Source organism: Pygocentrus nattereri, chromosome 12 (assembly GCF_015220715.1).
Source record: "Pygocentrus nattereri isolate fPygNat1 chromosome 12, fPygNat1.pri, whole genome shotgun sequence".
Lineage (NCBI taxonomy): Eukaryota > Metazoa > Chordata > Actinopteri > Characiformes > Serrasalmidae > Pygocentrus > Pygocentrus nattereri.
The window spans coordinates 18,418,865-18,436,291 of NC_051222.1; the positions used below are offsets into that span (position 1 = coordinate 18,418,865).

Consider the following 17,427-nt stretch of genomic DNA (forward strand, 5'->3'; position numbering starts at 1 on the left):
GGTAGCGCGTGCACACTGCTAGGCCCAGTGTCTCTCTGGAATTCGCTTTTTATTTCATTTCCTTGCCTTGTACCTGTACTGAGCAAAGACAAAGTTGAATCTGTCTGTCTGTATGTCTGTCCATCCATCCATCCATCCATCTTAGCTAACTGGTAAATGAAAAGATACACTGAATGTGTTTGCCATTGCTTAAATTGTGAGAAGCAAAAAATGCAACCAACTTTTAAGACTTTAAGAACTTTGGAGGTGTGGAAAAATATCTACTGTAAAAAAGCTGAAGGCAAGTCTCCTGAAAAGAAAACAAAGAGAGGACATACTAAACACTGAAAAAACGTTTATATTTAATTGAGGCTTCTGTGTAATTTTCCATAAAATGTTTTGTTTTTTCCTGATGCTGATCGTTTTGACTGGAAATTAAATAAATGATGGGTGGTCTTTTGCAAATTACATTTAAACTAAAAAAAAAAGGCAAAATGACTTTTACTTGCACTTTTACGTATTTAATATTTGAATGAAGTAATTTTAATTGAGTAAATGTACACCACACTGACATCACAGACACAGTATGGAGTGCTGTAATGAAATCATAAAGCTGGACTGAAGGAAACCACTTCTTTCCATCAGCTAACGGTCCACCCTGACAGATTCCTCACCCTTGAAGCTACGTTTTTAACAGTCAGAGACAAAGTGCTTCAACCAGGAATAGACAGTATCCAGCTGTTCTATGTTCTGCCACTGCTCATAAACCAGAGTGTGTTTGTGTGGAAGTGTGTGGGAATGTGTATAAGCTGGATTCAGTAGATGTCCAAATACTGTTCGACAGCCTAGAACACTCCTTGAAATAAAGGTCCCAAAAAGGCTCTTTGGCCATAGAAGAACTACATTTTGTTCCCTCAAGAACCTTTCCATGAATAAAGAACCATATTTGTATATGAGACGTGAGCGTGTGAGGACCTTTCTTAAAGTCTGAACCTCCATATTAATGCAAATTGGGGTTGCTTGACGTTTAGGTCTCAAATGCAAAATCAACATTATACTGATGTAGATGTGGTGACAATAGATCATTCACTCACATCCTAAGAAGAGACGTCATTCACCAAGTTCTGACTGAGTTCTCTTTGAATACTGTTTCAATGTGCTTGCAATTATCTGGTTCATCTACTCGAGAACAAGGTCTGAAACACAACCCAAGTAACAAAATGTTCTTCTGCATGTTGCGTGCAATTACACCCTTCCACCAGAGAGGGCCAAATCCCCAAATCTTACATAGTGTAGCTTTAGGAGTACAGACAGCTGCCTGAAATATTGTTGACTAAAAGGGTTAAAGAGGATAGGCAAATGAATCAGATGAAAAAACGAGAGATGGAAAAAACAACCCCATTTGGAGGAATCATCCAGTGCAATTATGCAAATGCAGTACTGAAAATAGGGATTTGATGTACATTTGAGGTACAGTGCACTTCAGAAATATGAGGCTTGGCTGACATTTTGCTCTTACTGCTAACAGTGAGACTGAAAAGTAGTCATTAAGGAAGAGCTCAAGCAGCTGTGAGGTGATGATCCACTTGAGACTAGTTAAAGCAGGTTTTAAATTCTTCGTTTTTCTTGACTCCCTCTACTCATTAAATACAGGCTTACACAGTTTATTTATGAGGCGGGAGCTAGCCACACACTTATGCATGCAGACACGGAGCATAAATCGTTCTTCTTGAGAGAAATTCGCCCTTGACGGTGATTTTCCAAATACAGATCTAACCACATCATAAACCTAATTATAACCACAGAGCAAGCTAAGCATATTTCTCTTAGACCTACATTACAGTCCACACAGGTGTGTTCCAGAAAGAGACCTTCTTGCTCTTTTCTTCTTTAGCCTTTCTTTTCTTTGCCTTGTAATGAACAACAGCTTTATGTGGGAGTAAGGGTGGGCGATATGGCAAAGACATCACAATTCTAAAAAGTGGAGAATCTGAGTAATTCAATCATTGAGACAAAGAAAGACATTCAGAGTGGATTGATGTAAAATAGTGCATTGGCGAGAAACTCACTGACTGAATGAGTGGTGGTGAATCAGGAATGTGGGGGTCCCGATGTCTACCACACAAATATAGCCATTTTATTCTCTATCCAACATCCAGTGAACCTACGTGAGTCTTCTTAGGTTTTAGATGTAATGTTGGAGGTAAAATTGTAGTAAATTTGAAAAACAAAAATTTTCTTATTGAATTAACTTTAGTTTTCTTATTTCTTTTTTTCTCCACCACAAATAGATAAAAAAAAAAACCCACTAAACACTTATACTAAAACTCTGCCTTGGGCTTTGTGCAATGTATTCATATCCATTCCATCTTCATGTGAGGTATGACATGATTCAGACATCTGGCTTGTATGTGAATAATGCTAACTTGGTAACTTTCTCATCACTTTGAATGATTTTGTTTACATTCTAATGATTTACTTATGATTTCTGAAGAATATGAGAAATTAATATGTAAAGACACAAAATTAGGGAGGTTAGGGATCTGGCCCTGTGACCGGAAGGTTGCTGGTTCGATCCCCAGTGCCGACAGTACATGACTGAGGTGTCCTTGAGCAAGACACCTAACCCCCACCTGCTCCCCGTGCTCACTAGTGTATGTGGTGTTTCACTTCACGGTTGGGTTAAATGCGGAGGTGGAATTTCCCTGTTGTGGGACTAAGTATCACTTAATTTGGAACAGACAAAAAACATAACCTCAACAGCTGTAGCATGTTTAAATAAATAAATGAAAAAAAAATACATAAAAATAAACTCCTTTGGTCAAAAAGGGGGCAAAAATGAAACAATTGGTTAAAAAAATAAAAGAATAATATAGTGGACTGGCATCCAATTAGTAGCATACTATGCAGTTTATGGAGTTACTATATACTGGTTGTTGTTGTTGTTGTTGTTGTTGTTGTTTACAGTTTCTATAATTGGTGATAGTATAATGACATTTGTTCAGTGCCCTAAAGGTGCTAGCAATATCCATGAAATACCCCCCAAAAAGCATATTCCTAAGTAATTTATCACAATAACATAGTCATATTGCCCAGCTCTAGTTTTACCTACCTATGTATTTTTACATGAAACAGCTTCTAAATCTATTAGCAATGACCACCTACAACCATACTTCCCATTATCATTGCCATTAGCAACCACCTGATGTGTGATTTCTAAATTTATTTATTTATATTTTTATCACAGCAGACATTGTAGCTACCTACAACTGTCACAGTAGACTAGTCGCTACTCTGTGCAAGGCAGGTGAGTTCAGCGAATTGGCCACCCAGCTTTCTCTGTGTTAGTGCACCTGTGTTCAGACACAGCTGACCTCACTTTGGCCTTAGACATGGTTAGCCACTTAGCCACCTGAGCTAATGGATTGAGTTCCTTCATTTGAATGGGATTCTTGGGGATGTGTGGCATTAGTTGGGCTATTGTGACTCTGCAGTTTTAAATAATGCTAGTTGAAGTAGCTTCCACTCTGAAGGGTTTTGCCTGAGGACGGGCCAGGATGAAATAAAGGAAATGAAATGTTTAATTTACAGCACATGGCAAAGTAATGCGGAACAAATGAATTCCAGTGTACTGCATCGTTTGTAGTGCTGTGCGATATTCATAAAATATAATGTCAATATTTTCCAAGCATATCATAAAACCAGATGATATTTAAGTTTGCATTGATAAATTTAAGGACCCCATGTTTTCTGCTAAAAGAATGTCTTGCAAAATTAGCATAGCTTATTTTGATTGGTCTGTTTTGTCCTGTTTTCTTCTCTTATAAACGCCACAGGAAACTTTACCCAGTGCTGTAAACATTAACCAGACAAACTTCCTTTACAGGAAGGAAGGAAAGTTCCCATTTAAATTGTTTTCATGGTTCTTTAAAAACATCACACAGCAAATGGCACACTGCAGTTAAATGTTCTGTATCAATACCACTGAAATTGTCATTATTGTTGTGACACCAACACCAGTACACCATTATAACTGACATTGCCCACTTTATTGTAAAATCACCCCCTTTTAACACAACAGATGAGTGTTCATTTTTTATAAATTTCAAACCATTTAATTCTAATGTTTAACTCAATGCCATTTTAAATGCCTGGTTTTACCACTGCTCAATAAAAGATCTATATATGTAATGGAGTTTACTCATCTATCTTTGAGCTGAGATACGGAGACAGGAGGAGGGAAAATGATCGTTTTTTTTTTTCTTTTTTACACCTCAGCATCCATGAACCTGATCAGTCAATGCCTGTTAATGTTAGTGACCTCTTTCGTGCAATCAATACCCTGGCACTTTAGCAGAATCTGCAGAAACATCCTCAAGAACATGCATTCATCAACACATTCAGTGATGTGCCGCATACCAGTTAGTGATATTATCAGCAATCATCTTCAGTATATTGGGAGCAGGCAAGTGGCTAATAACTTCAATTTTGGCTACTGGGGGTAGGTGATATGGCAATATGTAGGATATGGCTATTCCAACTAATCATAACAATTTTCAGAGATTTGATAGGTTAGAACAGACAGAGAGCACCAGTATTGCCATATTACAAAAACAAATAAACAACAATAGGTACTCAATATTGAATGTTTTACTTACTGTGGAGCAGTGAATTAAATTAAAAAATGACCAACGGCTTCCTTTTAATGACAAATTCAGTTGGTCAGATGTGCTCAGAAAAGCTGACTGTGGCATATTATAATGTGAATTTTCATGATATGGTAATGTGTTGTCATATTGCCCCATCGCTTCTAAAGCCAGTTTTCTAAAAAACTCACACTTAAAAAAGGTGTAAATTCAGGAACAGTAAGCCAATTTATTTGGAACCCTCTCTATTCCAAGTTACAAAAAACACACCCTCTCATGTTCAAAGTGAGGCAGGATTGTGTTGCCTATCAACTGTCAACAGAGACACCATGCTAATGATTTTTACAACAGCTAACTTCAACAGCAATTCCATGCATCAGTGTTGATCTCACATCAATTTATGTAGATAACTCACACTGAATCAACAGTCTTTCTAGTGTTTACCCAAAGGGAATATTCATTGTGTGCTTGTATCAGCACTTTGTGTAGTGTAATACAATAAGGTATTGCTTGTAGAAAGGTCAATCTACGAACACATCAAAACATTGATCACTTGTTTGACTGTAGGTTTTTCTCCACATTGAAAATCCATATTCATCCACAGACAGTGAATCACATCACCTTCCTTTACAGTTTGATGGATACCTCCTACAATCTCTTTCCTAATCTGTGAATAACCAGGGCTTGAATTGTTTATAGTGTAGTCATAACATCTAGTTCATACCAAAAGGGTGCCAAAAAGGGGTCTTTGTTCCTTAAAAAAACACACACACACACATTTGGTTCCCTAAATAACCTTTAAATGAATGGTTCTTCAGAGGTGTGTGAGTGTGAAGAACCTTTTAAAAGTTTAAAGAACTATATGAAGTACATTTTCTTGTAGGGGTGCACAATATCAAAGTCATATTGGTATTGGCAGATATTTGCTTAAAGAAATATGAATATTTCAAACCACTGATGGTAAAATGATAGGGTGATGTTGGTCTACTGTGCTAAAAAAATCAGTGTTTTATTAATTTTACTGCATTCACAAATCTGTAAAAATAGATATTAAATTCCTCTGTGATGCTAATATAGGTTAATACAGTCTAAATGTTTTTCTATATTTCATCAGTATTAGGGCTGCACAATATTGACAAAATGTGATGTTTAATACAATTGTTGGATATCATGATGACAATATGAGAAGCATTTAATTATTAAAATACTGTGCCTCTAACTGAAAGTTCCTTATGGTGATGCAGATTTGTTGTAACAGTAGTTTTGAATAAGAACCCTTAAATTGGTGTAGAATATTTACATAATGTGAAGATTCTTTCGCACCTGTTTTTAGAGAACCAAAAGTGGTTCTTTTATTAATTCGCTCAGTAAACCTTTGTACCACCATTTTAAGAGTGTAAGAAAACCTTATATCACAAGGTACATTTAATGGCATCTCTGTTAACTACACATTTAAAAAGATGGTTCTTCAAGGGTTCTTTTGTTAAGGCAGTGGCTCTGTATAGATTATAAGCATTGTCGTCTTAAGTTCTAAGTGGGAATGTAATAACATGGAGCTTGTGAAGTGTCTGATTTAGAAGATTTAGAGCAAATCGAAAGCAACAAAACTCCCAAAAACTGTGTATGATAAAACAATTAGAAATAACAGGCAGTAATGGCAGTGTCCAAGCCTCAAGCTGGTCGTCTTGGCCAAAATAACTGGTCTAAACCTGAATTTATAAAAAGATAATCTTGATTTAAATCACACAATTACAGTGACAATATTCACTAAACCATATTCATCATAAAATGTTCACATAATATAAAAGGCTGCTGACATTTTCAAATGGTGTGAAAATGGAAAAAAATAACTAAACAAAAAATATATATTTTTAGGACAGCAATATATTTTTACTATTGCACTTCAGTGCACTTAAGAACACAGGCTGGATCCACTGTTGTGGGTGGAGATAAGCATGTTATTAACATCGACTATAAATAAACCTAAAGTTGGGCACTGTTACCTCCTAGAAGCCTGATGATGAAACTGCCCCATTGTGACTGTAAGGACAGTGAGCAAACAGAAAAACAATAGAACGATGCACACAAGAAAGCACTCAACACGTAATCGCTTACAGCCAAACACCTTGGAGAGCCGTAAACAATGTCAACAGATGATAAGGGCAGCAACGCTTGTCAACAAGATTGAATATGCGCAGGTTAATTAACTCTCGTCAGGCAGCGGTGTAATAAAGTCAGGTAGGGAGGGATCGATGACCACATGGAATTGATCTAGAGATAACTTTTACACCAGCTGGGAATTTATGGAGTCGTGAAAACACAGAAGATGAGTAGTTTTACTGCCATGTTAGATGAAGGAGATAGCTGAAGATAGTGTAGTCACAGGGATGACCTGGTCACAATGTAGGGCCTTATTTTGGGGTGTCGTGTAGGACTGAAATATATTTGGGGTATAACGACACTCACACTTCATGATACAGTATGCACTGTGCTTTATGAAAATCAATAACAACAGTGCCAACACAGATGTAGGCTCTTTTTTAGGGGGTTAATGTCCAATTGCCAAAACAATACCGCAATGTCTGGTGAAGGCATAATTACCATGAACAGGTCATATTATTATATATGTAATCAGTTTTTAGTACAGCACAAGTTGTCTCTTTTAGGAATATAATGGAACACCTGGAAACAATTCCAAATAATTTCATGTTAATTTTAAAAATATTTTTACAGCATTTTATAGCATGTAACTATATTCAGTACACGGCATGTATACAGTCATATGGAAGCGTGAATACCTCTGGTCAAATTAGATGTTTCATTGTTGTTGTTGTTTTTTTTTTTTGTTTTGTTTTTTTGTTTTTTTAAAGTGAAAACACATTCTTTAACATATTCTTTGCAGTGAACATCCTGAAATTACATTTCTTTGCAGATTGCAGTGCACAAGTTCTATTGTTTTTTAGAAAAATACAAAAACCAAAACATAAAGTCTTAAGTATAAAAGTGCCATAAATTTGCCAAAAGTGCCAAACAGGCCTTACTTTGTTTCTTTCTCAAATATGTTAATATGAAGACTGCAAAAAGCAGATGAGCAATAATGTGAGCATTTTGAACATTCCAAATGCTCTTATGTGGACATTTTGAAGAAAGTCATGTGGTCCAACAAGTGTAAATATTTTTATGCAGGATGCTCTTCATTTGCATTTTTTTGTAACATATTAGCATACCACAGTACCCTGCAATATAACAAGGCATTTTGCCCATATTATGTCCTTATCCCTACTATAATAATGTAATAGGATATAATAATAGTTCTTGGATATAATAATAGTGACAAATAAAACTTTAAGGCTAAAACCCTGCAGAACTGATACGAATTTAAACCCATTCAGGTCAGCACTCAGAAAACAGGACAGCATATTATTTGTTTATGTCTAGTTTATGATTTTCATAATATTCATATTTAATTATTATTATGCCTGTTTTTTTCTCAGAATTTATTTTCCCCCAGAAATCCACTTATAATTATAATACACTTTTATAACAAAAAACAGCCATAATCTCTACATTGTTGTTTCCCATACTCTCTTTATCCAGAGTGATCACTTCCTATATCCCACATTAAACTGTGGCAAACTCTCATCACTGAGCTCAGTTTCCAGCTGGCAAGCTCAACATCTGACCTGTTATTAAACAAACACTCACACAAAAACACAAACCCTATGGTGTGGACAAGACTGTCAGTGGGCCACGATCCCCAAAAAGACTTTTGTTAACACAAGCCAGTGAACACACACTGTAGCAAAGCTGTGAGTATGCCTAAGTGTGTGTGTGTGTCTGTGTGTGGCTCTAACACACAAGGTCAGTCTAGCAGAAAGAAAAACACACCGTTCAGATCCCACAATCCCCAGCCCAGCTCACTATCCCTCTTCACTGCTGAAATAGTATTCATACTACTGAATATTCCTAACTTTATTGATCCAGGTCAATTTGAATCCACTGAGAGAACGAGAGATGTGGGCCAATACGGAGTCTTTTTTATTGGCAGGGGACTGAATGTCCTGCCAGTGGGATAGTACTCTAAGCTCTACTGGTTACTGGCAAGAGATATTAATGAACCGAAAATGACCTGCAGGGTCAATAAACAATGACACGCAAACATACCTAAAACGCGCTTGGACCTTAAGCCCACGAGTCCATGTACACAACAACAGTGCACTATGATCGCTCACTGTATCAGTAAGTTAAATGTACACTCTACAGACCACCCTTCATTCTTTATTTAATAAGTTACCAGTTAAAATGGCCATTATGTACAAATCATTCATTTTTCAGGAGATACTCCTGAGGAGATAAGATAGGAGGTAATCCACTTGCATGACAAAGGAGAATAAAGTGGAAAAAAAAAACTGGTGTTTTTCAAATCTAGAGTTCAAAAAATGATTAAAAGAGGAAGTGGGACTCCTAACAACCGTGCAAGACCTGGTAGACACCAAAGCTGTCTTCATCAGATATACAGTACTTAGAGCTTTCATCTTTGAGACAGAGGAGAAAATCAAGCTGAATCATGGATGCACATCATTTTCATACTCATCAAACCATTCAGTGACCCCTCATTCATGTTCATTTATCCTTGATTTCTTGACTCGCAGTGACACTTCCTATAAGGGGATAAGTAGACCCAAACCAGCCAGCAACGTGCCCCTCACAGCATAGCAGAGCTGCCTCCTATGAACAGCTATGTACTGTTCTTATGGAACATATATTACTATGCAAAAGTCAGTGACTCATCAAAACAGTCCTCCTGCCACTGTGAGAAGACAACACTATAAGTCTGAAAGGATGTATAGCTCTTAAGACGTTACTGAGAACCAACTTTGTTTCAGATGCTATTTAAAATTATACTAATCTGACAATCATATAATGACTAAAACTGCTCTGTAATTTGCAGGTGCAGAATGAAATGTGCATACAGAAGAGAGCATGAAAGACACCTTGGGAAGAAGTGAGACAGACTGATAACAGAGCAGAGAGAACTCTAAAAACCACAGAGAACGTAAAACTGCTAACTCATCAACAGGAGAGCACTTACTGAAAAGACAGCACCTTATCAAAACACCACTTAACGTGGCAGTGGGAGACTCCCATCAGCTGGGATCCAAGACGTGCAGCTAAGCCCCAGCTTTGTGTGGTCATTTAATAAACGTAAATGTGTTCATAAGTAATGGCAGTACAAAATACCAGTATTGTGATTAACTTGCTATATACTGCAACTGTGATTATACCCTTCATCCTAATTAAAATACATTAATAAATGAATAATGGTTATGTGCCATGGTTATTTTCATCAACAATCATTTACTTTTATTGGAATGCATCTCATTATTCATCAAAATGTTAACATAAACTCACTTGGAACTGCGATTGGTCAAGATGCTCAAAGATTTATGCAAGGTGCAATAATCCAACCTATGAACTGTTATTGACAGGTTGAGACTTAGAAAGTGCTTCACTATGTGCTTTCCCCCAAATTCTAGATTTGTTAAAAATAATTAAGGGGTCATTGAAGGGAGTGAAGGTGGAGCAGTTTGGAGATAAAGCCAGAGAGGCCAGGTTGAGATGGTTTGGACATGTGTTTAGGAGGAATAGTGGATATATTGGGCAAAGAATGTTGGAGATAGAGCTGCCGGGTAGAAGGAGAAGAGGTAGACCACAGAGAAGGTTTATGGATGTAGTGAAGGTGGACATGGAGATGGTTGGTGTGAAAGTAGAGGAGGCAATGGATAGGGCAAGATGGAGGCAGATGATCCGCTGTGGTGACCCCTAAAGGGAGCAGCCGAAAGAAGAAGAAGATTGAAGGGTAAAACACATCACTTCTATTGATAAACATATGGTTTATACTTGCTTTTTCCCCTTTACTGACAAGAAAAATGAAAGGAAAAAGCAAATGTAAACCAGCTGTTTATAATTTTTTATCTGGAAAATATTATACAAAAAAACCTCTGATACATTATAAAAAATTCCAAAGTTTTCCCAAAGTAGGCTACAAAAACAGAAAATATCAGTAAGATGTTATGAGTGTCAAACTTTTTCTGTTCAACTTTTGCCAAAAATGTGTTTATCTGTACCTCAAATGTTGCAAAATATTATTGGATTTTTTGAGAATTTTCTTTATTGAGAAAAAGGAATGCGTTTTGCATAAAATTAGTGTCATGTGACAGATTTTCCTCACAAACATCTTATAGCAAACACAAAGAGAGGTAGAGCCGAACTGTGAAGGAAACAGGAGCACAGCAAGAATTTTTTTCTTTTAAGCTGTTAAAAGACAAAGATGTCCAGAAAAGGCTTTTCTAAATGGAACGTACGCAGACAGAGGAGCATTATCTTAGGTGTGACGGTTCCAATGAATAAAAAAATACTAAAATTAAACAATGGCCTATTCAGCAGGTTATGGTGGGTGTCTGGGAAGCCAAAGGTACACAAGTTGTGACATACATACAATTAGAGATGGAAATGTGACGAACACCACTTTTTTATTCAGAAACCAAAACTTATTCCCTGAAAACAACAGTTGTGTTCAGGAAATGACATCATTCTGTAAAGCATTTGTATCAGTAACAGGTAGTTTGTTGGAAACAAGTAGGCTTGTGGTAAAAATCTTAATTTCTTTTACACATTTTCTCTTTCCTATTTGCAATTTGTGCAAAACGAGGAAGCAAATGATGATTTGTTAGTTTTCTAGTCTGTTAAAAAGCAACAAACCTACAGGGAATAACTTTTTTTTTTTTTTTTACATTTTATAGTGTAATAATAAGTTTCCACTTATTTGCTGAGTTTTAACATGTGCTCTTAAAAATTGCTCACTTTTAAAAAGCAAATGAATCTATGAAGAACCATGAACATGCAAAAAACCATTTGCATGCTTAAATGGATAATGTGCTGTAGATGGTTCTATATAAAACCTATTTGAAAAGGGTTCTATATGGTACGAAAAAGGGTTCTGCTATTGTTACAAGTGTGACATCATAACAATAGAACCCTTTTTGGTGCTATATAAAACCTTTCTGAAAAAGAACCATCTACAGCATATTCTCCATCAATCTGAAGATCCGTTTCACCAGGCAAACAACCATTTAAGCATGAAAAGGGTTCTATGAGTGTTCATGGTTCTATATAGAACCACTGTCTTTACTAAAGAACCTTTAAAGAACCATCAATAATTCTTTGGTAAAGGCAAAGGTTCTATGTAGAACCATGCACACTCAACATACATTTAAATGCAGAAACGGTCCTTTGCATGGTCAAATGATTCTTCTCTATGACTGAAAACAGTTAGTAGTTTCTTCGAAGAACCCCTTTAAAATGGTTCTATACAGCACCGAAAATGTGTCAGTAGTTTTACAAGTCAAAGAATGCTTTTTCAGTACACTCCTAAAAAAGATGGTTCTTCATGGGTTCTTTAGTAAAGACTTGTAAAAAGCTTGTAACAGTAGCAGAACTCTTTTTGGTGCTATATAGAACCTTTTTAGTTAATGCCATTTGGGTTTATCCAGTATATTAAATTCTGCAAATAAACAGCAATTGTGCTTTAAAATGTGCAGAAATTAGTTGTCTATAGAGGACAGGTTGACTTATTTTACACCTAGAAAAACTACATTTTTGCACACTGTAGATATATTATTGTTTACTGCACAACACTATCAGCACTACAGGCCTAGGCCAACAATATTTGTGTCCTTCACTCTTAAATGATTTTCCATAGTTTTAGGGTTCTCAATGCAGCCATCTAGCACCGAAGCCTGTCTTGCTATTCTTAAAACACTTAGCCATGATATGAGCTGTAGCATGTTAAACTGTGGTAAAATGAATTACAACCACAAGTGACAAACATAACCACAAGGATGCAGATCTCCTCTTGCAGACTGTACTGTAAGTTCCTCTATAAGCTGCAACTGGACCCTTCAATGAGCATCTCCCTAAGTTGTGAAGAATGTTTGTGAGATATTTTGTCATAAAAACCCACCTTTTTGGTTTTAGACAGCCCATTAGTGCTACACAGAAATAGACCTCATTAAGACAAAAGTAGCCGCTGGATGACACACATTGACTGACACAACAGTAACCCTGAAACACACTGACATTTTATGTATGGAAGTAGCAACAGACACAGTTCTATCACTAAATATCCTAAAACATCGCCACCCCTTGTTCTTATCACCACTGTAAAAAAAAAATCTGAGAAAGTTTATCTGCAATGTGCCATTCCACACCAAAACACTCTGAATAGCTTCTGGAATGATTTAATTATGCTGGTATTTTGAAAAATCATCAGATTCCGCTTTGAAGTAGCAGAAGTTGATTTGAAGTGTCTTTGAAGTTTGAATCAATCTAAAATATTGCTTAGGTTCATTTGATCCAGGAGTGCTCAAACTTAGTCCTGAAGATCTGCTACCCTGCAGAGTTTCGTACCAACCCTGATGAAACACACCCGATCCAGGTGATGAAGGCCTTCAGGGGTGTCTGAATATTAGAGCCAGGTGTGTTGAATCAGAAATCTCCAGGGTGGTAGATAAGCATTGTTTTGGTTTTGTTCAAAGCATTTATTTAAGTTCAATAAAACCACTTTAATTTCTTGTTCCCACATTATAACACTCCGATATATGTGTGTATGTATGTATATATATATATATATATATATATATATATATATATAAAATATACACTCACCGGCCACTTTATTAGGTACAATTGCTTGTTAACACAAATAGCTAATCAGCCAATCACATGGCTGCAACTCGATGCATTTAGGCATGTAGAGGTGGTCAAGACAACTTGCTGAAGTACAGATCGAGCATCAGAATGGGGAAGTGACTTTGAACGTGGCGTGGTTGTTGGCGTCAGACGGGCTGGTCTGAGTATTTCAGAAACTGCTGATCTACTGGGACTTTCACGCACAACCATCTCTAGGGTTCACAGAGAACGGTCCGAAAAAGAGGAAATATCCAGATCTCCATCCATCCATCATCTTCCGCTTCTCTGGGGTTCAGGTCGCGGGGGCAGCATCCTAAGCAATGAGGCCCTTTCCCCAGCCACTTTCACTAGCTCCCCCAGGGGGATTCCAAAGCGCTCCCAGGCCAGCTGGGCGATATTGTCATGCCAGCGTGTCCTGGGTCTTCTGCGGGGTCTCCTCCCGGTTGGACTTGCCTCTGACACCTCCCGAGACCTAACCAGATGCCCGAACCACCTCAGCTGGCTCCTCTCGACGTGGAGAAGCAGCGGCTCTACTCCGAGTCCCTCCCGGATGACCGAACTTCTCACCCTATCTCTAAGGGAGAGTCCAGACACCCTGCACAGGAAACTCATTTCGGCCGCTTGTATTCGCCAGCTCATTCTTTTGGTCGTTACCCAGAGCTCATGACCATAGGTGAGGGTGGGAACGTAGATCGACCGGTAAATCGAGAGCCTTGCCTTATGGCTCAGCTCTTTCTTTACCACAACAGACCGGTAAAGAGCCCGCATCACTGCTGACCCAGCACCAATGCGCCTGTCAATCTCCCGCTCCCTTGTACCATCACTCGTGAACAAGACCCCGAGATACTTAAACTCCTCCAATATGTGTGTATGTATGTATGTATGTGTGTGTGTATGTATATATATATATATATAATCGCTGTCAGAAGAAAGCCTTGTATCTCCATTTTTGACGTTTTCCAGTTTTTGACATAATATGAAAGTATATGTTGCCCTTTAAACTTTGTGTAAATTTCATGATGAATGGACTAAAAGAAATGACCCAAAATGACTTGGAAAGAATTCTGGTTCCACTTACATTGAAAGTAAAGTAGGTTTTAATCTTCTACTGTAAAGTTACCATTTTGGAGATACAAGGTTTTCTTCCGACAACAGCGATATATATATCCTACTATATTAGTCACATACGGACATATATGTGACAATATATGCCAACTTATTCGAAACTAGCCATTATCAAATATGGGACTTATATTTCAGACATACATCAACACATGCAAACATATATGTGTAACACACATTTAACAACACATGATGGAGAACTTTATTCCTATATGGATGGCGTATATTACTCATATATGCTAGCTGCATGTTATATCGTATCAGGTTCTTTATTGCATGTATGTTACTGATATATTTCACTTTGATTTTTTCCTTTAAAACATATCGGACAGACAGTAAGTGATCCATATATCATGCATATACATGTTCACCTGCCTATCAGACACTTATATATGATCCATATGTTATGGTATGAAACTGTCACTGGGGTGGTCCCCACAAGGGTACATCTCAGTGCCTTTAGTCAGGGAAGATATGTACCATAATCCATTGAAATGATATATTCTAAGTTGTACTGACTTCCACACACCCCGTCTCGCCTCCAGGCCTCGTCATTTTATCTGATCGTTTTATTTGATCTAGTTTAAAACGCAAGGTTACAAATATGTACTTTTCACCTGACATGAACTTGTTTCAGACACACAATTGGTCCTTAAAACCACTGTTGTACCTTTGAGGGAACGGTTACATTGTTTGTACCTTGACAAATGGAAAGTCCTTCAAACAGTGCAGGTACATAACATCTATTTTGAAATACACACCTGTCCTTTTGTGATCTATGTGTATAAACTGTATGGCCATATATCAGATTTCCACATGGCTACTCATGTGTTGTGTTGTATGTATGCTGAAACACTCATTTCCCTCTTCTGGGTGGATAAAGTCTTATTAAGTACTTTCTGGTACTTCTGTCGACTTTTACTCGCTCTCTGCTCAGATCAGGGACAACAAACGAGTCCACAGTGCAGCTGGGACGGTATTAGTGAACGGCGGACCCACCTGTACCACTCGAGCCCCTTATCGTAAAACCTGTCGAAGAAGTGAGGCTCCGCCCCCACGGCTCTGACATCGGGGTGCACGCGCAGGAACTCCAGCAGCGCCCTCGTGCCGCCCTTCTTCACGCCGATGATGATGGCCTGAGGGAGCTCCTTGCTGCCGAAGCTGTTGGCCATGGACAGGTTGGAGCTGTCGCTCGGCGCGTGCTTCGTGTCCTCCTCCTCGGCAGCGCCGTCCACTGAGCCCTGCCTCGAGGCGTTTCCGCGGAGCTCCTCTGAGGAGAGTTTGTTTCTGAAAGTTTGCCGCTCGTACAGCGGACTCGGCGTCAGGTCGCAGCAGCCGGTGAGACAGTAGAAGACGTAGGTGAAGAGAAGGAGCATGGTGAGGAACACGGACACCCTGGACTGCGCTCTCAGGTGTCCGAAGCTGAAACCTGTCGTCCAACATCCCATGAGGAGCTCTCCTTCTCACCGGGCGAGCTGTCAGACGCGGGAATCATGCCGTAGGGAATCAAAGGCTGCAGGTCAGCGCGAAAAACCTCACCACGCCGCTTCACTCATCTCTCTTCTTCAGCTCAACTCGCTTTTCCTGCCGGGGAGGAGTGCTGCTTTTCCTTCTAGCCCAACGGAAGAGCTGTTAGCCGGTGTTTACATCGTGTAGTCTCTGCCATATGTCGCTCCTCTGCAGCCACGCCAGACTGTCAGTGCTCAGCGCTGCTCTGCGTTCAGCTTCTGCCGAGTCCAAGTTCTTCTGGGGGACCAAGGTGACCATTACGACGTGCCCGCCCCTTTGTGCGTTTGGTCACGCCCATTTCATAAAATCCCCGCCCCTCTCTCTCATTTGTTGCCTGGAAGGACAGAATCCACTGTCCTCAAAGGCTCTGCTGTAGATATAATGTTCCCACAGGTGGCTGGAATGGCCTGAACCCACACTCAGGTACACACATTAATGCTTGGGTAAAATAATGGCTTAAGTAAAAGAAAACAGCATCAGTAGAAGTACAAAAGTATTGGACCAAAAGCCTAAGGACCAAGTGCTTAAGCGCTTTGCATGAAGAGTTCAAGTTATGTTCTTTTAAAAGCAACAAAGTGTTTTTTTATTTCTGAAAGTGAAGGAATCTGTATTTGAACCTAAAAGAAAATGATCTAAATTAGCATTCAAAGCATTAAAATGCCTGTTACCGTCTTAATATGGTGATTTTTAGGCTGTGCCGTCTCACTGACATTGAATATGTTCGTTAAAGTCTTCCAGTAACGCTGTAGTTACAGTGTTATTGGGTTACATTCCAAACAATTTAATATGAAATGTAATTAACAAAGCAGTCACTTCAGCCTGTGTCCCACATTTTATGTGCAGCCTGGCTTCTCATACCTGTTCCTCTTTGTAAAGATGGAACATTCTGTTCATTAAAATGAAAAATGGAATTGAATTAAAATCTCGTTTTCTCTCATTCTGCCTTCTCAGTTTACACACAACACTGATTTGGCTGTATGGGTGAAGCTTTTTTTACATTATTGTTGGAGGAAATAATATATATCCTATTTAAACTATTTATTTGAGCTATATGGTTATTAGTATTACAGCATGTGCATCTAGTCAAGCTAAGCACTCTCGAATGCTGCATATTTTAGGGTAAATGCGAAACCCTGTTACCCATTTTTTAAAAACCTTCAGTTGTTTTTCATGATAATGAAATAAAAATGGCTTGAAACAAATATTTTTGATTAAGACAATTTTTCAACTTAGCCTTCTGCTCTGTGTCTATACTTTAATGCAATAAAAAAATTATAATGTCAGCTTAGTGAGGAATATGATCTCCGTTTTCAACCCTGTTATTCGCTTCCAACTCTGTTCATTTATAGGGAAAATAGCTCAGAAAGTGCTGATTTGACAGCCTGAAATGGAAAAATGTCATTGTCTGAAGTTTAAGCAG

General features: G+C 38.3%; 1 protein-coding gene across 1 annotated transcript in view; it reads right to left on the bottom strand.

Moving 5' to 3' along the window:
• Window positions 1–16,225, bottom strand: part of si:dkey-121b10.7 (heparan sulfate glucosamine 3-O-sulfotransferase 3B1) — a 28,741-nt gene extending 12,516 nt beyond the window's left edge. Inside the window, exon 1 of the mRNA XM_017710067.2 lies at window positions 15,498–16,225. Coding sequence (XP_017565556.1) covers window positions 15,498–15,946 — 449 coding nt within the window. The 5' untranslated portion in view covers window positions 15,947–16,225. The remainder of the gene's footprint in view (window positions 1–15,497) is intronic.
• Window positions 16,226–17,427: the final 1,202 nt, after the last annotated feature.